General features: G+C 38.9%; 2 protein-coding genes and 1 long non-coding RNA gene across 3 annotated transcripts; 2 read left to right on the top strand and 1 right to left on the bottom strand.

Moving 5' to 3' along the window:
- Nucleotides 1-4293: 4293 nt before the first annotated feature.
- On the top strand, nucleotides 4294-6425 carry LOC138049685 (uncharacterized). The gene is made up of 2 exons (XR_011132427.1): nucleotides 4294-4396; nucleotides 4549-6425. It is a non-coding gene; the product is annotated as an uncharacterized lncRNA (long non-coding RNA).
- A 2952-nt stretch (nucleotides 6426-9377) lies between these two features.
- LOC138048459 (uncharacterized) lies at nucleotides 9378-20370 on the top strand. Its single transcript, XM_068894646.1, has 10 exons — nucleotides 9378-9389; nucleotides 9890-9953; nucleotides 10060-10158; nucleotides 11761-11922; nucleotides 12852-12944; nucleotides 13647-15034; nucleotides 15181-15434; nucleotides 16111-16926; nucleotides 17356-17470; nucleotides 18443-20370. The coding sequence occupies exons 1-10, from the start codon at nucleotides 9378-9380 to the stop codon at nucleotides 18458-18460; spliced, it is 3021 nt and encodes a 1006-aa protein (XP_068750747.1). The 3' UTR covers nucleotides 18461-20370.
- LOC138049684 (EH domain-containing protein 1-like) lies at nucleotides 19285-23937 on the bottom strand. Its single transcript, XM_068896085.1, has 2 exons — nucleotides 22886-23937; nucleotides 19285-21342 (listed from the first exon to the last, which is right to left on the bottom strand). Exons 1-2 carry the CDS (start codon nucleotides 23795-23797, stop codon nucleotides 20626-20628), a joined length of 1629 nt encoding a protein of 542 aa, XP_068752186.1. The 5' UTR covers nucleotides 23798-23937; the 3' UTR covers nucleotides 19285-20625.
- Between the last annotated feature and the right edge of the window lie 63 nt (nucleotides 23938-24000).

Here is a 24000-nt window from a genome sequence, read left to right as displayed (position 1 = left end):
GCCATTTTATTTTCCGTAAACGAGATGAAGACGCCACCTTTACCACCCTCGTGGACTAACAACGGCACCTAACGAGCAAATTAAGCCAAAGGCCTTTGAGAGACATTTTTAGGCTCCTTGTAATGTATAAAGACTGTCTAAAGAGACGTTTTTTTTATCACCTAGAAGAATTTGATCTGTTCGGATATCAAAGATGAAAATTGAAGTGCTCGAAAATTTTAGGGAATGATATCTTCATTTCAGAAATTTCTAGCTGAACGTTACCCAGGTTACTGTTCCAAGAACTTCCCAGCAAATCATTTGCTCATCCCATCAGAAACTACGAAACTGCTGGGGGACCTTTTTAAGTGCCAAAAATTGCAGAAATATCCCTTCCGAAAACCCCGGGGGGTACTCCTCGGAATTCTTGGTGGGGGTGTGCCGCCCGGGTCTTCAAATCCCGACCCTATTTCAGACCTAAACATGCCATTTTCCACACCCATTTTTCAGACCTGACCTCTAAAATTCATACCCGTTTTCAGACCTGAACTTGCAAATATACACCCGTTTTCAGACATGGCTTTATAAGATCGTTACATTATTATAGTATCCGAGTGAAATCACAACAAAGTATATTACGTTAAAGCATAATATTTTGTATTAGGAAGTATAAAACACTGAGAATTGCATCAGGCACAAAATTCTAGAATAATTCACGCTTTAAATTGTGCCGTCATGAAAACAGTTTGCAGATATACTAATCGATCTAACGGGAACAGAATAACAGAACAGAACAATAATATAAAAAAAACGAACTCGAAAGGAATGAAAATACATTGACTCGTTATGATACATTATAAGGCCTATTAACATTGAACATAAATCTATCTCTTTTGTATCAATTTAAATGAAACAAAAAATCATTTGAAATTCAGTTCAGTTAGTTGTTCCAGTTACGTACTGAGAAGAAAAATATGTTTGTAAGCTTTCGTAAATGTTCCCGGCCCCAAAAACCCGACCCGATTTCAGACCATAATTGTCAAAATCTATAACCATTTTCAGACCAAAACGGCTCAAAAACCATACCCTTTGGGGCGGCACATACCTATATACCTTATATAGGGGAGTACCCCCCCGGGCCGAAAACGTAGCGTCAATTTTTCCCTTTTTGCGCCGGTATCTTTTGGGTGATATGTTAGTAAAGGAATCTATAATTGTTTCGCAAATTAGAAACGAAATTCTTAGAACAGCTTGACTAGTACTCTCCCGAACACATATTTCACCGAAAATTATTGTTGGGTGCCCCCCGCCAGGTGCAGTTAGTGCATATAGGAACGGCAGTGTGTTAAGTGGTGCACCGCCTTGTGGGATCCTCCCATGCTTCTCGGCTCCGACTCTTAAGGTCTTGCCCTTCATCAATTTAACGGTCTCACATTTCTTCAATCCGAACTCCATTATTATTGTGATCATCATCATCATCATCTTTTGAGAATTTCCAGGCTGACCAGCTAAAGCTAGTGGAGAGCCGTTTCAACGCTCCACAGTGACCCACCCCAACCCTAGCCACCAAGGGGGAGGGTACGGCTGCACCAGCCCCAGCCACCCATCATCGTAAAGGCCACTGCCAAATATATATTAAAAAGGCAGATGATTAAATTTAAAAATAAAAATAAAAATTTGTTATTATTATTGAAATTTTTTACACCTACAAGTGGTGAAAAACGAACCGAAGCAGGCATAGAAAATTCGCAAAAAAGTAGAGATTTTTTTCGCCGTTATCATAGTAGCAAAAAACTGGCCTTTCGTGATTCTTTGTCAAAGGAACGTTATAATGTAAATAAGAGAATAATCAGATTTATACTTGATGATTAACTGTCCCCTTAACACTAAAGTCAAACTCTATATCTCCATGCAATAAGGGCATTCAAAATTTCCTTATATTATTGCAAAAAAGTATGCTTTTTAATGATTTTCCTGCTACTGTATATGAAAAAAATAACTGAGTTCTCTCCGGTCTTCTTCTCATGATCTCCGCGGAAATTACAATCATTCTGTCCCTCAATAAAGCTAGAACAACCAGTTATCACTGGTCTCAATTTTTTTCCTACATACAATTTATTAAACTTATATTGCGCAATTATTAATACCACCGATTTTCAATTGCGCATATCAGCTAAATTGTGGAATGCGCTCCTGATTTTATCCGTACCACTGACTTAACAGGTTTTAAAATGAGAATCCAGGGCCGCATTTTGTTGGGCCGCTTTTTACATATATTTTTTTCATATTTAGTTATCTATCCGTATATGCTATGTATATTAGCTTTACATGTAATGTCCCGAAGATATTTGCTCTTGTAGTTACTCTCCAATTCGAGATGAAAGAAAGGCGGCTGAGTTTACGCGTTCTAAAATGAGAATCCATGCAGGACCTCATTTTGTATAGCCGAATTTCTTTTCAATTAATGTATCTTTAAATATTATATATTTTGATATGTATCCGTATATGATATAAATTTTAGATTTGAATGTAATATCTCGAAGATATGAGCCCTTGTAGCTACTTTGAAATTCGATTTGAAATAATGTTTATGTATGTCTGCTACCTTTAATTTAGCAATGCGCGTGCGTACACTTTGTAATCTGCGATTCCAGCGCTTTAATACCATATGACAGATAAAATGACTTTTCCCTTGAATATATAAGCCATCGAATTCTTACGTTAAATTGACAAGGGTGGTCTGGAGCTGTGAGTAGGCGTGGGATTTGTCTCATATGGTTTAGGGGCCGACATATCTCTCCCTCAATGCCGTACCGGGAGGCAAGGTCGGTAGCAGAAAGCAGCGAAGGGCTAACTGCGTCCAAAAGCGATCGCACGGGCCGAAATCCCGGGATGACTCGTTTGGTACGACGCTCCAGCGCCGGTGTCTGGAGGTACTGCGTTTTTCTCTCTTGTTCAAACATTCCGTCAGTGCATGCGTAAATGTTCTGGCTCTGCGAAGCGTAGCATACCAAAAAAACAGATGCTGGTTTTTACAAGGAATTGAGATTTCAGTTGATTCTACAGGCATAAACGTAACGTAAGTGACTGTGCGTGTCTGGTGTTCGCGAGACAGAGGTCAGAGATGTCTTACGCAGAGTGGGATTCAGTTTGGTTTGTTGTAATGATGGCTGTTCACGAGTGAAGTTGTCTCTCTGGCCTTTCTGTGGACGAATTCCAGGACCTACCGATACAATTTGGGCAACTCCGTTTGAAAGCTAAAACTTCAATCGATGCTGTATTTTTTGGTGGGACTGGGTGGCCCGACACTTAAAAAGATCTATGGAATGATAATCGGGGGGCCTTTACCGCTGGTGGAATGACACAATTACCCAGAATTCTTTTTGGGCATGAACGATCCAACTTGAGAAGCACGAGACTGGCCCTCGTGATATGGCTATAGCGTTAGGGTTAGCCCTGGTGTGTGCTGAAAGGAAAGGATAGGAAAGGAAAGGAACTTCATTTAAGTGTCTAGTCGTTCTAGCGCTGGAGCACTAATTGGGGACACTGTAAACTGAAATTATCAATTAACACAAATCAAGTCAAATGTTGGTTTTTGAGGAGAGGGGAAACCGGAGTACCCCGGAGAAAACCCTCTCGGTACAGAGTAGAGAACCAACAAACTCAACCCACATACGACCCCACATTGTTGGGAGGCGAGTGCTCTCATCACTGCGCCATCCCTGCACCCAGTAGACAGCACCCGTAGACAGCACCAGTAGACAGCACCCGTAGACAGCACCCGTAGACAGCACCAGTAGACAGCACCCGTAGGCGTTTGATTCCTTAACAAGTTAAGAATTAAGAGAAGACAAAGACTGCAAAGAGCTCTCCAACAGCTCCTGTTATACTAGACCATTTATCTAGTTCGATTAAAGTTAAGCTATTTTCTTTAGAGAAGTTGGTAAGATCACACAATGGACCAATTCGGCTAACCCAATGTTGTACCCAATTCAAATCCTTTGAATAAAAACGTTTTGTTTCAAATATTTCCATATAGATGCGACATTATCATGCAAATGTACTGGATTTTTGTTTTTTTAATTGAATGAATATGTAATAAAGGTTATATCAGCGAAAAAAAAAAAAGGCAATACACAAAGAATCTTAACCCCGAGAGAGTTGAATTGGGTACAACATTGCGTTAGCCGAATATTCGTCCATTACATATTAAATTTTGTTATTGTCATTCTCCTTGCGGCGACATTTGATAACGGCATTTGTTACAAGCTGATTGGTTGTTTGCTACGTCACTTTCCGGCGGACCAAAATAAACCAAACATAAACTCATTTTTTTCGTGACAGAGATCGTGCGCAAAAGAGACCACTCACTTGACCACTTTACGATACAAGGACAGCAATCGACTTCAATTCAAAGGTAATATTTTCCTTAACTTAAAGTCAAATCGAAAGGCTTTTGAGTTCGGGTAAGACGATGCCGGGCAGAATCTGGGTTTATGCAAGCATCGCAGGTATTGGCCTATTGCCATTTCGGTATTTAGTATGCTAATCGGTAGCGTTTCATTGCAGATTTAAAGAATTAATACGTTTAACTGAGCGCAAAGTGAAGTCTAGGTCGGCTAACTGGAAATCGATTTAGCTGGGATATTTGAGGTGCCTCACATGATCAATCAAGTCTGTTTAATGGATGACACGAACGGTGCAAACACAATCGCGGAATCTCATGATCATGATGTTTCAAACTCATCTCATCATGAACAAGAGACAAATGGCGACAAAAGCAACGAGGATTTAAGATTCAACTTCAACGTTCACAAACCTGTTCATTATACCAAGTCTACGCCTTCGTTTGTAAAAGATGAAAGACTGCACTCTTTAAGAGACGAAGGTAGACGCTCGAGGTCACAGTCGGAACCTCTCACCCGGGAGGCTGTGAAAATCGCGGAGGAACTTCGAAGAGCCAGTGATTTGTTTAACACGAACTACGAAGCCTCCTCGCCAACGAGAAGAGCATCTATTAAAAAACGCGAGAAGTCAAGACGTATCACAGTTGGCGGGTCAGCGGGAGAATCGTTGAGACAAGAAGTGAACGAAGCCATCAGAGCCAACAGCGGCAGTTTCCCCGGATACAACCCGGTACCCCATGAGGGAACCCCTGTGTGACGCCTTCCGTCACATATGCTGCTAGGTTTTATCAAGGCAATATCTGTTAAATATTTTAGGCAATATCTGTTAAAATATACATTGAAGATGGGTGCAGGCTAGGGTAGGGCATGATGCAAGTATATTTCTGTGTTGACATTCCAAGGGGGTTTGGGCGCTTTGCCGTCAACATTGAAATAATACCTGTCAAGTTAGTGACAAGGCTGGTTAGATGGTGAATTTCAACCCGGATTCTGTAAGAAATTGGCTTAGAATGAAAGTGGCGATTACATGGAGAAGGTTTCAGCCCGCGCTGAAAATCCTAGCCTGATTTTTTAAACCGGGCTAGGATTTTCAGTCCATGCAAACAGGCTGAAAAATCCACGTAATCCGTTATCATTTCATGCGCATTGATTGTGTTTTCACATCTCAGTAAATTTTCTCATGGAAATTTGTGTTTTGCACCTGGACTGAAATTGAGCATGTAATCACAACAAAATTTCAGCCTGGTGGGCAGAGTGAAATTTCAGTCCAGGCTGAAACTCACCTTGTAATCAGGCCGTAAAAATCATGTAATCAGTTACAGCAATTTTCATGATTCTGAGGAATCTCTAAGAACTGAAAAATGGAAATCATCTTGCATCAATTTCTTACTTTTCTGCCCACCACCCATGCCCAGGAGGTTGATTACTTTTAGTAAGGAGGCAGCGTGGTCGAGTGGTTGGGGCGTTGGCTTTGCATGCGGCTGCTCTGGGTTCAAATCCTGTTCTAACCTCTGGTTAGGATTTGTTTCAACTGGTTGCCTCCTGCCAGTTGGGGTTCTTAATGATGTTTCTCTTAACTTTGAATTGTTTCTTTCACATTGTTAAAAGTGGGGTGTCTGTAAACTAGCTTGATAGCTAAGTGCACTTCCATTATAAACAAAGCATCTGCATTTGCATTGCCCAGTAAAATTCAAAAGGGTATTCTCTTATGATTAGACAGGCAAAGTTTTAAGCCTTCCTTTTAAGAAGAAAATTATTGTTTACTTTGAGTTTTAATATTATTTAAAGGTCCACCATGACTAACTTTAAAATCTTGAGAGACTGCTGTCAAGAAAAACTGACGTCAGACACTCGATTGCCTAAGAATACAAACTGTGTATGTACATGACTTATTTAGCATGAAGCACTGGAGTTTTTGGCTGGAGTTTTAATGCAACACTGTAAAATCCATAACTTCTACTAAAAGTAATCAACCTTTAGATGGAAAGTCAAGCTCAGACTTTCAACAGTTGGGTGTAAGAATTTAACAAACTTTCAAAATTTGAAGAAAAAATGAAATGGAAATATTTGATTGTAGTGGCACTTAAATATTTTGTTAGTTTTTGTATTGTTATGCAAGTTTATTTGCTGCAGCATATTTTCCTTGGATGGGATTGAGCATAATATGGGAATTTTCAATGCAAAAGTTTTTGCTATCTGCTTATGTTGCAGACTAAGATGGATGACACAAACTATGCTAAAACCAAATTAAATCATATTTTAACTTTTTATCATCCATATATTTCAAATCTTTCAAAAGAAAATACATGCATATAAACTGATCACTATATGGCACTTCAACTTGTAAAAAGAACTTCATTTTCAAGATATTATCTATAAATGTAGTATAAAAAATTCCACTTTGGTTTTACCATCCAGTACGTTATTAATAATAAATAGTTAATTGAATTAAAGACTTATCTTAAGTATTTTTTTCAAGAAAGGGTTCTTTAAAAATTCCTACTGAAAAGGGATTGATAAGTAATAAATGAATAATTATAACAATTAATAAAATTCTTTGAAAATATTATTGTAATGCCAGTATGGTGTCACTAAGTCTTGGCAGCATTATAATTTTGTAAAGGTAATAGTACCAGTGGGAATGAACTGCATGTTTTTAGCCAATCATATATAAAATCGGTGACTTAGGCCTTTTAAATACTTGGACTTTCAAGGTCACTTTGTGTCTGAAGTCTTGAAAGAATGACTGGATGTTATTTATTTTTCATCAATTTACCCTTAAGACTTGAATGAATTTGTTCAATAATGTTGTTAACCCATTGACTCCCAGGGGTTCCCCATTTACTCCCAGAGGTTTCCCATTGACTCCCAGGGGTTGCCCATTGACGAGTAAAATTGTCTGGCGTTAAACATTCTGGCCAGTTTAGGCCCGTTTGGGCGTCAAAGGGTTAATGGGGACATTAAGTGATTAAAATGCAGTTAATACACTTGAATTAATAGCCCTGCATATAAAATTAATGTTATAAATGAATAAGCGTTCTCAACAGGGGTTTCAATAGAAGCCGGTTACCGGCGATATACCGCCGCCTGCTTTACCTCACACCGCCGGCTAGTTTGCCTTGATTTTCACTAAAAATGCTATCATAAACTTGTCAAACTGCCGACTTCAATGGGCTATCATGGACGGCTATTTCAGAAGTTATTGAAACCCCTGGTTCTCAAGATCTTTGGCTATCATTCATAGGAAAAATCATTGAACCAAGATAATTATCATCTGCTTGGGTTGATGAAACACAAGTCATTTATGGGGAAATTAACAGTTTTTATTATTAGGGCGATGTTCATCTGAAAGGTATGAAAAATGTGTGTGAGACAGAAAGTAATGATCATAGAAATTCAGCTTCATCACACTCAGATTTAAATAGTATTTTGTGTTTATTTTGTCTAATTTGAGATAAGAGAGGAATCAGTTACAAGTTTTGCTTTTGGTGAGTTTTTGCAGTTATTGCAAGAAATGAAGGAGTGTGATTCTTAAACTATATGGTCATTACCCAAATTGGGAATTTTTCTTAAATTCCCAAAGTTAAGATTCAGTTTTGGGTATTGGGTAGGAAATTGTATTAATTAATTCCTCAAATTAAATTCTAATATTGGGTGTTACCTGGGTACTTGTGTACAAAAAGTTTGAAGAAAGTGGGAATTTTCTAATTAATCATGGCTGGCTCTCACATTGTCCATGCTCTTATGCTGACAAGTGTTCTAAATCCATGACCCCTCGGATTTAACAGATTTTATTCTGTCTAACGTCAGATGATTTAACTCGTCAACTGAGGGTGTCCTAGGACTTTGAAGGTGTCAATGGGTTAAACATGTTTTTGAATGCCCTAAAATTGTGTGTTAAGCCATCAACTTTTTGTAAAGCACTCAGCTGGGCTTTCAGAAAGGCTTTTGAAATCTAATAAATAGAATTTTCTTCCTTTCTTCCTTGAGACAAAGAGTTTCTAAGGCTTTTGAAATTGCGCACACAAGTTTGAATAAAAAATTGTTCTATACTGTTGGTGTCTGAGTATTGTTCAGACTAAGGGCCTTTTCATGTGGAGGTGGGGGACTCCGGGTTGGTGAGGTACCCCGCCTTCCCGTAGTGAAAAAAAGCGACCCTTCACATGCAATATTAAATGCCCCCGGGCACTGGGGTGAGGTTTCCAAATGTTCAAACTGGACATAAATGCTCGAATGACCATCTCCCCAGTCAGGCTGGGGTACCCCACCTTCAGTATTCACACGGAGAAAACTCACCTTACTTAAGCGGGTTACCCGCTGACCGGGCAACCCGCCTCGTTGAGGTACCCCACCCCTCATGTGAACACAATCAAGAAAAAAACAGAGAGATTGTATAGTGAGGTTGGTTTGCCCACAGAGGCGGGGTACCTCATCTACCCAGGGTCGCCCACCTCTATGTGAACAGGCCCTAAATAGCACAGAAATTTGAATCAGGACTACACCTTATTCATATTGGACAAGTTAAACATTAGTTACAACTTACAATGACCCTCTACTGTCTGTGCCAGTGGAAAAACAAAGCAGGTCACATGGCCGGTGATATCGAACAAAGGAGGTATTTCGTGAAATTAAACAGGCATCAATGCCGTTGTTTGATGGCTGAACTGTATATAAAAGAATTAAAGACGAGCTAAGACTTCCTGAGTGTTATTGAACCTGTAATAATCATTCTACTTTGGCTTTATTCATGCTCACTAAGGCCGTTCTTTTAAAGTTAGCAAGTTTTTACCTTTTACATCTTGGTCAGTGCCTTTTCATTGAAAGCTATAATCTTTGGATATAACCTTCAAATGCCTGGCAATATTAATTTGTCAGGATATATAAATTCTGCAGTTAACTCTAAGCACCCATTCCAAATAGCGCTGATAAACAGCATTTAATTAAGTCTAAGCACCTATTTTAAAACGGTTAGCTTTCAATAACTGTGTGGCTATGTCGTTCAAGGTTAGTATAGGGTTAGAACCTGTAATAATCATTCTAAAAAGATTCCCGTATGAATAGCAAATATATAGATCGGTGAACGGGTCCCTTACGAATAGCCAGTGCCTTTATGGAAAGTAAAGTGTACCTTTTTAGACAGCTTTATCCATGGAGGTGACGGGAAGTGAATACCAGTATTATTCATTAGTTGTAGGCCCTGACAAAAGTATGAAAGACATAAACACATTTGAAAGATAAAAATATTTTTAAAAGGTCCATTCACGTGGACAGCCGTCGACAGCTCCTTTTTTTCCCGCCACAGCTTCCCGCCGAATCTCGCACACCAGAACTACCAGAACTGGAATGCTAATGCCTTTACCAATCAACCAATCAGAAAAACAGAATTACACCCACGTGGTTCAGGCTCGACGGTGAGAAATTTTCAAAAGTTTTGGAGCAGATTTTCGAAAATATTTAGAACAATCTTTACAGGTTAAATTTTTACAGATGAATTTTTTTAAAAGGAAAGGTTGAATTTCCAAAAGAAATTTTCGAAAATCGTGTTGAAAGAGAACGAGAGGCGTGGAGGTACTGACTGACTTCCGGTTGTTGTCAAAGTGTTGTGTGACTTGCAGAAAGTGCGGGAAAGTTTTGAGATCAAAGGTTACGCCCACGACATTTTGTCACACGTAAGTGAAACATCTTCATGATGGAGCATTGCTGATTTCTTTGCGCAATTCCTTCAGCAACAAGGTTTCCTCAGGATCAAAAGTTAAGTCGAAAGGGTTACGTGGTAAGGAGAAATTATATCATATTTAACCATTTGTGCTCTTAAATGGACAAAGTATTTTCATGCTTAGCTTGCGTGAAACGATCGCCAGTTTACGTACATGGCGTCGCGTCCTTTTCTGACATTCCCACCTTTTGGCCAAACTTGAAGCTTAAATTAGGAACTATGAACAGATAAGATTCTTGTATGTTTCTTTTACGAAGCAAAAAAACTACCCTTTGGCTGGTTTTCAACTGCTGTAGTGGTATTTCTCTTAAATATTCCTGTCAGACTGTGCACGGCGCGTTCAAGCTATCAAGGTGTCATTGATTAAAAACTGCGCAAATCGTTTGCTTTTTACTTTGAGTTCTTTATACAGGCCTTATTGGGCAGAAAACGACAAAAACGACGCTTAAGGTGGCTTAAACCAGTTTCAACACTTTCAAAAGACCTTGTTATAAGAAGAATTGACACTACAACACTTTATCACGTAACAGCAATGTTGTGGTACCATGTGAAACAACAATTATTGCTGAACAAGATGCAGTCATTTTTGTGACGTAACAAGTTACCATGGCAAAAGGAAAGCCTTGCAAAAACACCCTACATTTGGCTTTAGTTGCTCATATCTGAAAAGCGAAGTTGGTGACCCCAATTTTTTATTGCACAAAAGTGAGCAGCAGGCCAAGATGAAACTCTCTGCAAAGTTTAAAAAAAATTGTGTTATGTGGATTCAGAGCTACCTCAAATTTTCAATTATTTAAGGTGGCTCTGGATCCGCGCCACACAACTTTTTTAGAGTTTGCCAGAAGTTTCATTCTGGCATGCTGATTACATTTCAGAAATAAAAAATTGGGTTCACGGAGTTCATTTTGGAGATGTGAGCAGCTAAAGCCAAAATATGGGGTGTTTTTGCAGAGCTTTTTCTTTTAAGTGTTAAAACTGGTTTGAGCCACCTTAAGTGAGGTTTTTGGTTATAATTTTCATCAAATCGCAGCAAAACTGTGAGCAACTTCTCAATAAAGAACAGACCATGAACAATGCCTTATTTTTTAAAATTCTTAGATCTTTGTATCTGAGAAACATTTGTACATGTCAGGACAGAAATCATGGTCATCATTATTATTAAACCTGTTGCTCTCCATATTTTTGTATTCATGAGCATGCATGTGCAAATAATATTTGGCATTATGACATGACCCCTACATTGTACATGTGTGTGTGCTTTGTAACTGGGAAGGAATCATTTGTGTTTGCTGCTGAATACTCAGTCAATAAGTACATTTTATTTACAGAAGTAGCAGTATATGCATCACTGATCACTCAAAATAATTTTGGTATAAATTTTGTGAAAAAATCAAAACTTGAGATGGTTTATGCATACAGCCCTTTTAATACAATTTCGCTGAATGCCTAACAGTTTTAATTTTAAAACTATTTTCTTCTCACAGTTTCAGATTGTCAACAGCATTGCATCACAGAGCACATTGACGATGAATCAGCAGTTTCTCCCCATATTTCATCCTACTCCCAAATTTGTACCTGTTGTTGTCAGATCAAATGCACCAGTTGGTTTTACTGGATCCTATAATCCCTCTACCTGCTACCACATTCCTGTATTTCCAGGCCATGCATCCCCTGATACAAAATTTACTCCAACAACAAGCAAGACAAGAAGAGATCTAGAACAACTGGGAAGTCCTACTGATGATAAAACTTTGAGTGAGGTTATCTTTGAGCTTGCGGCACAGAAGAATGGTATCCGAATTGGGTCAGTTCCAAACATAGGTATGAAAAGAATAGTTATGTCAGGTGTCATTACTTTAATGTGTAACGCATCATTCATGGGTCACAGACCGTCGAAGAATTAGGAAACGCAGAAGAACATACTGTAGAGCCAATATTGTTTGTTATTTCTTCCGAGCTTCATAAACAAGAAGTGTGCCAAAAACATCACAATACAAAACTCGTATGTTCTTTTATTATATGACTAGCTCCATGAGCGGGCAAGATGATCCAAATCCCGCGCTGTGGTTGGCAACCCAAGCAGGCAAGATGGAGCTATCTTGCCAGCTCGGGATTTCTCCCTTGGTCCTGCAAGATCAAAATCATTTTTTGGTGTTTTATCCCATAAAATAAATCCTTTATTGAAAGCTTGTTCAGTCAAGATGGCTGGATATTGGCCTTGCTCTTTTTTTGCATGTTTATGGGCTGAGACGAAAATGTGCAAAAAAAGAACTTGTCCAATATCCAGCCATCTTGACCTCACGCTTGGTCAATAACCCATGTATACGGCAATGATGTGATGCACTGAAATACATGTGGTATGTAATGTAACATGACTTGTGTAATGCAATACTGAAGTTCTCCACTGCATTCTATGACAGAGTCCTCTTGTGAATTAATAAAAAAGCAAAAAATGCTATTTTACTTTGCTGTCTTGTTTAAAGGCCTTCCTTTATGATTGAACACCATATTATTCTTGGTCAGTCTTATTGTTCCAGACTTGATAAACTGTTCAATTAATTAATATTATTGCTACCTTTGACCATTCTGGAGCTTTTAACCTATTGACCTCTGGGAGTGAGACTTAACAGATTTTACTCTGTCTGTCAGTGGATTTAAGTAGTGCCCTCTATTAATTAAGATAAAGATTATATGTGTGTATGTTACACATGAAACACAAACATGCAAATCTGTTTGGTTTTTCTTTTCAGGTGGGGTACATGTAGCTAAGCAAACTGCAAGTAACTCGCTTGAGGAATTTAAAAAGATTGCTGAGAGGAATGGGATAACTGTGTACCAAGCAGGTAATAAAAAAATTATTTTAATAAAATTATTAAAATTTTTGTGTCAGCGCACACGAAACAAACGACCTTAACACAGTGCTGCTTTAGCAACTGACCAGCGTTGCCCTTATGGCTGCATCGATAGCACTGCAGGAGTTTCGAAAAATGACTATTCGCAAGACATCTCACAGTCACTTAAGCGCTGCAGCGGGGCCGTGCACATGCTGCGCTTGAAACAAACAACATTGCGCTGCTCAAGGAGACTGTTTGCTAAGCACTGCAGGACTTCTGGATGGTGGCTGCATCGGTGATGCATTAGCGACCCTTTTGTTGCAGATGTGTTGCAAGAGAGCTGCTTTAATAGCTTGGCGTTGCTTTAACGCTGCAGGGAGGATGTCGCGTGATGCAAGAGGTTTTTCCATCTTGGTCTAAGAGAATTTTAAGGTACCTTGAGGAGCCTTTTAATTTAATGGCCACCAACAACAACTGGGACTGGGAATTTAGATAATGTATGGTAGAAAATCAAAGCACATCAAAAAAATGACGTTTCAGTGTCAATAATATTTTTGTTTTTGAACAATGCTGGTCATAGTGTCAGGTGAGGATATCAGTTTTTGGAGTGATTGTAGTCTTGGTCATTTTGCAATCTCTTGCTCTTTTCCTTCATTTGCATTTTATTGCCTGATTAACCTACAGTATTCCCCTATTTTGCATTACCCAAAGGTTCCGACCATGAAACAGAGTCTATCAGCACTGACGATGATTCAAAAGGAATGCTGTCGGCTGTTAATAAGGAACCAACTGTTGATACAGAGGAGGATGTTTCTGAAATTGAAAAATTTGCAGAAATCTTTGTAGCAGAGGTGCAAAATGAAATGGATGTCAACATGGCAAATGGTGATTATTTGGAAAAAAGAGCTGGAAATAGTGATATCAAGGTGAAAGATTCCACTGATTTAGTAAAGAGAAGCAGCTGCTGCAGTAATCAGTCTGGTGATTTTGAAGAAGCAATTTGTGTTAACAGTAACTACTGTGTGGTTGATTCTAAGTCATCTGAAAGATTGCCAGCAATTAATGATCATGTCTCCAAGGCTACAAATAAAACAACGATTGAAGATGCACAAATTGCAGCATTTCAGAACATTGCAAGTCAAAAGGGAATCAAGGTTGGAACGGTTTCAAATAAAATTAATTGCAATGATTATTATTCAAGAGTGGATGCTGGTGATAGTGTGTCAGTGTCAGAAGTGAACAAAGCCAAAGTTGTCAGTGAGGCTGTTGACTTAACTGAACAAGATCTGAAAATTGCCAGATTTCAAGAAATGGCAAGGTTGAATGGAATCAAAGTGGGTGGAGGTGAAGTGGATACAAATGGAAGAAAGATATCCAGTAATTCTTGTCCAGAATACTTTGATTCGGGATCTGGTGAGAGTTCACAACAAAACGAGTTTTACTTGGATGCAGAAAGAGATCCACAGATTCTTAGGTTTCAAGAGCTTGCCTGGATGAATGGCATTAAAGTAGGAACTACATCGGCACCATCTCCATCTTATTCTTCTCTCTCAAGTTGTGATAGTGATGATCAGTCATCTTCTCAGTTTGTCGACAAATGGCCTATCATGGTGCAGAACTGTTTAGATAGGAAGAGTGATGCCTTTCAGGAAGCCACAGAAAGAATTGGAATAAAACATAAGGAAACATCAGCTATTGCTAAATCTGTTGCTAATGCCTGCGGTTTAGTTGCACCATTTGCCAGTGCTTCTGCTGAGGCCAGCACCCAAACTGAAGTTGCCGTCCATGTGGATTGTCACACCCAAACACAAGACAAAGATTCTGAGATTTCAAGATTAAGTGTAGGGGTGCAAGTTAGTGCTACAAAGGAAGCCTTTCAGGAAGAGCATTTGCTGTGGAAACTTGATGATGATAATAAGGTGGAAGCTAAAGCAGCATTGTGCTACAAAGATTTATACTTAAGTGAAAGTAAAAAGGCAGAAAAATTGGGTGCAGACCTTCAGGATAAGAAAGATTTGCTAGTCAGTTTAAGGCATAACCACAAAAGAGTGATGGCTGAAATGAAAGAAGAGCTGAATACTAAATTAAAGGAATGTGAGGTATGATTACATTGTTGCCATTCTCACTGATGAAGATGAGTTAAAATTTTAATGTTTTGGCAAAATCAATGCAACCACAGCCAATCTTTCGTAGTACGTGTATTTAGCTATTTGTGTTGTAATGGGCTTTTGGTATACATCTTCAGGAACTGAAGAAAGAGTTGAAAGCAAACAGGAGACTGAAAGAAAATGAAATCAAGCGAATTTCAAAAGAACTTAAGTCCAGACAAGAGGAATTAGAGGCAAGCCATGCCAACTTGCAGATAAAGGAGGTTGTCGTGGAGAGTTTGAGGCAGATAGCACAAGAACAAACAGCTAAAATCAAAGTTTTAGAAGAAGAACTACAGGATCTGAAGCAGGCTTCATCTAAAGTTCAAGAAAATCAGGAATGCAAAGCCTGGTTTGTAGACCATGTTTGGCATGTATTATAGTATAATCTAGTTTTCAGTTGTTAGTAATAATGTGGTAACAACATTGTGGATTTGTTTCACAGAACCTTCATAGAACCATATTCACCAAAAGATGCAATTCACTTTTAGCTAAGGGGAAGAACAGAATCATTGCATTCCAGAAGGCATAAAATTAACTTCCTCCCATCATCACTAACTGGTCATAGACAGTTGTCAATGATAATACTCATGATCATGAAGATGAAAACAATAGCAGTAACATTTTCCCCATTAAACCTCAACTGACTGTTGTACTTTCCTACTGTAAATAAAATGAAATCAAACTAAAGTAGGACAAATGAAAATGATGGTTCTGCATGAGAGGGAAAAACTGGAGTTACCGTCGGAAAACCTCTCTTTGCAGAGTTGAGAGGCAACAAAGTCAACCCAGATATGGCAGTAAGTATGGAAATCAATCCCAGACCACATTGGTGGTCAGGCAAGACCTCTCACCATTGCACCAACCCTAACTAAATTTCATGTAAGACCGTAGTCACTGAAGAATGGATAGCTAAATGTATGTTGATCAGGGAAGGAACTAGTATTATTGATATTTTGATATTGTGGTGCATTTGACGGTAGTCACAAATCAACCAAAATTCAATAATATTGATTTTTTTTCTTAAGCAGCGTGAAGGAACAAGACACAGAGAACTTGGAAGGCAACGTGGATAATAGGAACAAGGTGCAGAATGATGATGATGATGATGATGACAATGGTTGGACAGTTATCGCAAGAAAAAAATCAAAGAGCCCCTTGAAAAAGCAAAAAAACACTAAAAACATAAAGAGTGGAAGCATCAGTCAACTGTGTGAAATTGATTTGGATGATTGTATAAAAAGAGAATCTATTGGCCATGTGTTTTCCGATCCTAAGGTGCATTCCATTGATACAGAAAGTGTTTCAATTGATTCTACATCACAAGTATCATTGGAGGATGATACCAATTGTAGGGACAGCACACTTGTTAGCAAGGTGGGAGAAAGTAATGGAGAATGTCAGTATCATGCAGTTGATGAGGATAACACAACTGGTGGGACCAATAAATTTACCTCTTCTTGTCCTCAAACACTTCAACAAGATGTTTTTTGTAATGTCGACAACAATGCTAAAGTGCAACGTGTAGCAGAAGGCTCAAGTGCACAGCAAGCTTCCCTTCTGAGTTATCCCTGCACCCTCCCTAGTCAACCACATCCTTTCCCTTCTGTGCCACTGGAGGTTTTCACTCAGTACTTGTCCAATCAACTGCAAACCCCAAGAAGTGTACCTCAGGTCAAGAATTCAAGGTCTGTGTGTCGCCCCCCTGGTCTGAACACAGAGCCAGTGCCAGAGGGGGAAATACCTGGTCAACAGACAACTCCACTGTCAGCACCAGCAGGGAAGTTTTCTTCTTTTGACAAGCTGATGGTTGCTCTACAGAAGAGGTTTCCCAGCAAAGACAGGTGAGGGTAATTTTGTGTGGCCAGGTTAGGGTTAGGCGAGATTCATATAAAAGCATATGATATATAGATCCAAGAAACACACACTGATTTATTATTTGATTTTAATGAAGTGATTATGGCGATTATTATTGTTGTTGTTGTCATCATTGTTAACTTTTTAACCTCTGAGCCATCCTCCATTGACAGATAAAATCATCTGACGCTAGACAGAGTAAAATCTCAAAGTGTCAGTTCTTAGGATACTCAACCACACAGTACAACCATGGTCACCTCCTGGATTTGAATCTTAGTAGGCTACACGGGTACTGACAAAGACTGTCAAAACATTGTTTTCTGACGAGCTTCCCTAAGGAATGGGGGGACCTTGAAATCATTGGTTTTACAGTAATCAGTGTAACTGATCTCCTTGGCGGTTACCGTTTTATCCAGGCAGGAGTTGATAGTTTATTTAAAGAAAGCCAAAGCAGCTTGTGGTGCAGCTGGTTTCAAGGGAATGCAGATACTTGATGTTGTCAAGTGTGTTGAGGAAACAGTCGAGCTCAAGGTGAACATAAATTAATATGAAGTTAAGTAATTTATTGGCCTCTAACTTGTATACTGTCTCAAGGAGCACCTCCTCAACGAAGGTGTTTCCTTGAGACATTAGAGAGCTTTAGATTCTACGACGAGGACGAGGACAAGAACTAGTACGAGGTTTGACTGCCCGTTTTTAGCAAAAATACAAAGGAAATTTATAACCGTACGCTTAATCTTACTCTTTGTTAGCTGTATAGGTTGCTCAGCTATTCTTATTGCTGGTAACTGAGCCTTTTTGCTCATCAAAAAATGCCAAAACTGCTACCGTGTTCTTGACTTGTTTTGATTCGACGACTTTTTGCAAAACCTCTTACTAAAGTGACGACAGCATCACATTTTCCCGGCAAAATGATGCTGGTTTGCGTGCGCTCTCGCACTCGTAGTTGTTCTTGTACTAGAATCTAAAGCTCTCTATTATTATTATTAATGTACATCCCCTATTGCCCTAAATAACCTTTGGCTTATTATCAGCTGGAGAGACCAAGTCACCCTGAGACAAATGAGTAGAAGATCTTGCTTGAATTTCAACTAAACTTATTCAGAGAAGGCTACTATTTTCAAGCCTTTATTGTACGGTGTCTGATGAGGTCATGTCATCCATTATTCTTTGGAAGCCATCTTTTCCAATCAGAGGAAACAAACTAACTTGTATTGATGTAATATCTTGTTGGATACATGAATCTGTACTCATGATCTTCCTGTATCCATGGCCATTCTCTGATTAGAAAAGTCTGTTGTACAGCCCTTCTGTCTGGGGATGCATGCGATATAAACCTTGCAAGTGGTTGACAACCCTCACAATCATTGTTGCATGGGATCCTGGGGGGGGGGTGGGAAGTGTTGCATGACATGACACTATTGCAAATCTTGAGTCGCCATTTATGTAGGGCAATTTGAAAGTTCCAACTTTCTTTCTTTTAAACATATCTATGTGTTTCAGGAAAACAAGATGCCATGAGTTCTAGTATGGTGGATTTTCAACATGTCTCCTCTGCTTGTGCTTTGCAACAAACAAGTGATGGTACTGGCAAAGAATTACTTAAATGCACATTACTTAGGCTTGTTGAGGTTACAAGTGGCAAGCTGGAAAAATTATGGCAACTAAGACAAGAATTTTGGGAATTTCAGTTTGGAGTTGATGGTTATATTTTCCTTGTCTCTAAAAGAATAGAATTAAATTCCCTCTGAATCAACAAAAAAGTTAGAAACCACCTATAGTAAAATAGACCAACAAGAAAGTGGACTCTGACCTAAAAGTTGTTGAAGTTATTTTTGTTTCATTGTATACACAAGCTTCATAGACAAAAAAAATCCTGTTTATTCAAAATAAAATGTATTCGGTGTTGGGTTCACACTTGGTTTTTTTCAATACTGAAAACTGATGTGAGTGCAAATTCAGTCAATTTGAATATACTGTAAAAGTAGATTGGCACAGAGTGGAAGCTGCAACACCAAAGAAAAGATACTGATTCCACATGCTTGGTTTGTTACTCAGGAAAACTTGTTGAACTGTCCTTCCAATGATTTGTTGACAGAAATTATTACTTAAATAAATTTTCATGATGCCAAGGACAAGTTGGAACAATTTATCATCATCTGCCCAAAGTCTATGGCTATAAAAATAATGAATACCTTAGTCTTTACATTTAAGCCTGCAGAATTTGTACTTCTTAGCTTTTCCACAAGATAATGAGTTCAGATGTTAGTGAACACTGGAGTTGCAGACCTGCCATTAATTTTATAGGCTAGATCAAGAAAAAAAAACAAATAAAATTGTTTCAGTTTATGGTCACAAAGGAGTTTATTAACTTTTGTACCTAACCTTGGAAACTTACTAGTGATGGATCAAAATGGCATAAAATACAATAAGTTATTTTACGATAGCAAAATAAACCTGGTTGTAACACTCTACATATTCTTCTATTCCATGCAAAAAGTTTTGCCTTGAAAATTACCCTTCTTACAAACCCAATTAAAGGCCACTTACAAAATTAATGGGACTTTGCTTTCTTACAGAAACTTAAGGTAAAAGCTGTAGATCAAAAATATCTGTAAACTTGTTTTGTGCTTTTGTTCTCCTATATAGCAAATTAACCATTAAATGCACTGTAATTCTCTGTGACACTTGTAGAGTTCATTCTGTCTAACGCCGCCTGATCTTACCCGTCAATGGGGCCCCCCTTGGGCATGAAATGGTTAACAACATCTAGGTCCCACCTGTTTAAGGTGGAAAGGACAACTATAGGCTCCTTCAATACCACGTGAAATATAATATTAAAGATGTCTCCCTTGTACACTTAATTATTAATCATTAATTTTGTTCTAAGGCGATCACTTACCCAAATAAAAAATATCACACCTTCTAAAGGTTATCTTTCTGTTACAACAAAATAATTTGGTAATATTATTGCTACGCTACAACTAAGGAAACTTAAATAAGATAAAACAAGAATAGCCACTGTTTATGTCAGGCGTTATCACGAATCAGCATTTTGTGGAAAATCATAGGCAAGACATAGTGAAACCCCATCAAACACCACCATGATTTCTTTTAAAGCTAACAGACATAACCAATAATAATAAATAATTTATTATTATACCTTCCTTACAGGGAGCAGGTATTCTTGTAAAGAGCACTTGATGTATAATTTAACCAGGGTTTCACTACACATACCCAGGGTCAAATTTCTTCAATTCCTTTGCTGATACATCAATCAACAGGGCTCACTCTCACTTGCTGTTTAATTTACCATTTTGCCATTATACATGTGTCTCCATGACAAAACCACCCTAAAAAGACAAAATTTATTACAGCAGCTTTAACCCAACAACTCTCTTGCCGGAATGAATTTTGAATTTGGATGTCACTTCCAACAATATATGCCTAATTATTTCAGTAGTTCTTCAACTAGAGCTTTAAACTTGCAGTTACAGGTGTGTTGGCCAATATGCCAGTTGTGCAATATCCTTTTTGCGTTATTTAACCCTGACGAGTCAGTTAAACACACAGCACTGTACCGACCCTGTTGGCAAATCTATTGGTGTCCCTGGAAGTAACTATTTAACTTCACCCCTGGTGATTGTTTAAGTAGCTTTTATGCAGATTTAAATTGTTGCAGTATTTTAGTCATCGATCCCATTGGTAACACGCTTTGATGGTGGAATCAGATGTGTGGGAAGTTCATCGGGTAAGTCATCATCTTCATTCAACTTGACTTTAATCAAGTACATAGCCAGTGCAAACTCCTCTTCGTCTAACTGCCCATCCCGATCAATGTCTGACAGTGTCCATATCTTTCCTAACACTGTGTTCTGCAGTTTTGACTTGACCATTTCTTTCTTTGCCACTGCACCACTGATCTTTCCATTCTTGGGGCCAAGGCTCTTGAATAACCTGTCATACTCATCTTTGAATTCTTCCACAACCCAAGCATCTGTCTCGGAACCTAAAGCCAGGCCTTGGCAGGCACCAGAGGCAAATGGATTATTGGTAGAATGGCTGACAGTAAACGCTCCTCCCTTCACAGCAGCCTGTTGCCCATAATTAGAATCCGCCTCCAAAGGAATCATCCCCATTAGACGTGGAATATCGTTAGCCAGCATACGGTCAAGTGATTCAATCAACTTTGTTCTTATGGGATGGAACTTGGAGAAATCATACTTACGCAGTTGCTCCTTAAATTTCACCACAGAGGGAAAGTCACCTGGAGAGATATTCTGCTCTTTTTGTATCTTCATGTACACCTCAGAGAGGTTTTTAAGAAGTTGCTCCTTCTTTTTCTCTTTGCCAAACACTGCTGGCATTTGGTTTTTCAGTTCAGCAATGACGTAAGCATGGACCTTTAATGAAAAGAAAAGGTCATAAACAATTGAAGCACCTTAGTCTTCATTTCAAATGCTGGCCTAACATACTTTTGGTCATCTGATTGAATTGGCCTTTTTCAATATATTAAAATTCAGCTTGAAAGAGAGGTTTAGAGGACAAAGACAAAGGAAAGAGTATGATATGTAAATATTTTTCACATTCATTCCAACGTGTTTGTACTGTTTTTGTCCTCACTATCAAGCTGAGTATTTGATATTTTGAAATGGCATTTTGAAATTTAGAGATGTTGGTTTTTGAGGAGAGGGGAAATCCAGAGAACTGAGAGAAAAACCGCTAAAGAACCAACAACAAACTTAACCCACATGGCTAAGAATTTGGAATCAAACCCTGGCCACATTGGTATGAGGCGAGTGCAATAACCACCATGCCATCCCTGGTGTTAGACAGAATAAAATCTGCTAAGTGTCACTCCCAGGAGTCAATGTTCATGCTCTCAAGTGCATCATGGGTAATCAGGGCAAGACAAAGACAAAAATCAAACGTTTGTGTGGAAATGATTAAAAGTACTCATGATATGGAATTTTGGGGTTTCTTTATTTTCTAAAACAGAAGATATGAGCTCAAACATGCAGCAGAAGAAAGTTGGAGAGAATGTCTATTGTAGAAATTATTTTATTAAACAAAGTTTCTGCCATACATTTCCTGTAATTCCAAAGGAACATAATTACAGAGAGTGTATGGAGACAGAAAAAAAGCAATGTTTAAGAATTTCAAAGAATAGATACCAAGTCCAGTTCATCTCAGTTGTTTAACTCGGACTTATTTGCTTGGTTTATGAAGGCGAAATTCTATAAAGTAAAGTTGTGTACAGTTTATTTTGCTTTGAATTCCCACACAAGCCTTTGAATTTCCCGCCACGCCATGTTGCCATGATTACCCCATGATGCTCTAAAGAGCGTGAACTGGTCTACGGAGGGGGCAAACCTTAAATAACAATGACCACAACCAGGTTTTCTGAGCCCGCGAGACTGAGCACCCCCAGCAAACCATCGTTTTGACAAAAACCGCTGGTCAGCAACCTGGTTCAGGTCGTTGCTGTCTAAGGTCTTCCTAACTAAACATGGTTTTTGACTGGTAAACCAATTTACTAATCATGTGCCCCAGGATGCCCTCAGTTGATAAGTAAAATGGTCTGGCATTAGACAGTAAAATATCTCAGTCTCACCCCCAGGGGTCAATGGGTTTGACCCCAAGGGTCATTTTTTTGATCCATGGGCTTACAATACATGTAGTGTTTTAACCCCAAGAGGTCCCCCATTGAGAAGTAAAATCAAATCATCTGGCATTAGACAGTGAAATAAGTGTCACTTGGCAGTAAAAGGGTTAAATTACTCATTTAACTTATTAGAATGAAATTATTAAATCCAAAGTCCGCATTTCCCTGGCTCTTCCCAATTGGCACTTAGTTGCCTGTGTGACCAGTGTGAAATTTATGCTGACGTTGTTCAAGATATATTCAACGATAAAGGTTAAGTGGTAGTCAATATTACTACTTACCTTTGCTAATCGAGCTCTTTTAATAAAATCATTTAACTTTCGTAAGGCAGCATTCCTAGGCAAGGTTTGGATATCAGTGAAAAGATCGTTAGCTTCATACTCAAAAAGCTTTCGATTTTCATCATTTTGAAGCGGCTGGTCCCAAAAAGAACCAATATAGACACGGGCAACTTCAGGTGTATTTATGACTTTCCCTAAGGACCACATCAAAGCTCCATAGACTCGCATCAGCTGTTGAGTCGTCACCATATCGGCCTTGTTGAGAACGATCCTGATTTTATCATCATAGTCGCGAAGCACTTCGATCCCACGCTGAAACTCGTCAGAAATGTCCAGTTTGTGTGCATCGAATAGCAGAATTATTCGATCGCAGCGTTCAGCAAACCATTTGAGAATGCCAGTGAAATCATATCCTCTAGCGACACTTTGCTTTTCTCCTGATAATATCCCAGGTGTGTCGACAATTGATATGCTCTCAAGGACAGGGCTTGGAAGCTCGGAACAGCAAAATCTGTTGAGAAACGCATTGCCAAATGAACTGAGGGAGCGAAAAGGCTTCGATGGGTCCACAATCAAGGCATTTCCAGGGACAACTTGTTCGTTCTCGCCATGCATAACAGCTATGAAGCTATCGGTTGTCGGTTCGGGACCAATTCGCAAGCCCGGAAATTCTCGCTCCAGCAGATATCGAATGAACGTTGTCTTGCCAGTAGAATACTGACCAACAAGCAAAACCATCGGCTTTGCAACAAAGTCAGGATCAGACATAACCGGTGAATGAAATTCATTGAAAAGGTAAGCTTCTTCAAGCGGTTTTAAAGTCTTGAAATACAACTTCCTCAGGCCGTCAACCACGGAGTTGAAAACTTGAGGGTTTCTTTGAGCGTCATTCTTTTTCATCCACGAAAACATCTTGAAGAATCGGCTGAGGCCTAAGGTCAAAGCTAGTGACTTGAAAGAATCACAATAACTGGGCAGCCACGAGGAATTCTTCTTTCATTTGTTTCATTTGCTCTCATATAGGTGTGACAGACTCCTTCCATGCATCTGCGCATGCGCATAAGGTGCTTGTGGAAATTTTGATAATGACGTCACGTACGAAACCTATATTTAGA

Source organism: Montipora capricornis, chromosome 5, assembly GCF_036669925.1.
Source record: "Montipora capricornis isolate CH-2021 chromosome 5, ASM3666992v2, whole genome shotgun sequence".
Taxonomy (NCBI): Eukaryota; Metazoa; Cnidaria; class Anthozoa; order Scleractinia; family Acroporidae; genus Montipora; species Montipora capricornis.
Note: the sequence above shows the minus strand (reverse complement) of the source record. Positions and strands in the feature narration are given on the sequence as shown.

Coding starts and splice junctions, on each gene's coding strand:
- LOC138048459 (XM_068894646.1), top strand. Junction 9,954..10,059: donor AGAGAACGAGAGGCGTGGAG/GTACTGACTGAC, acceptor GTCACACGTAAG/TGAAACATCTTCATGATGGA. Junction 10,159..11,760: donor TAAGTCGAAAGGGTTACGTG/GTAAGGAGAAAT, acceptor CTGTATTTCCAG/GCCATGCATCCCCTGATACA.
- LOC138049684 (XM_068896085.1), bottom strand. CDS start 23,797: ATGTTTTCGTGGATGAAAAAGAATGACGCTCAAAGAAACCCTCAAGTT. Junction 21,343..22,885: donor AAAGAGCTCGATTAGCAAAG/GTAAGTAGTAAT, acceptor TTTTCATTAAAG/GTCCATGCTTACGTCATTGC.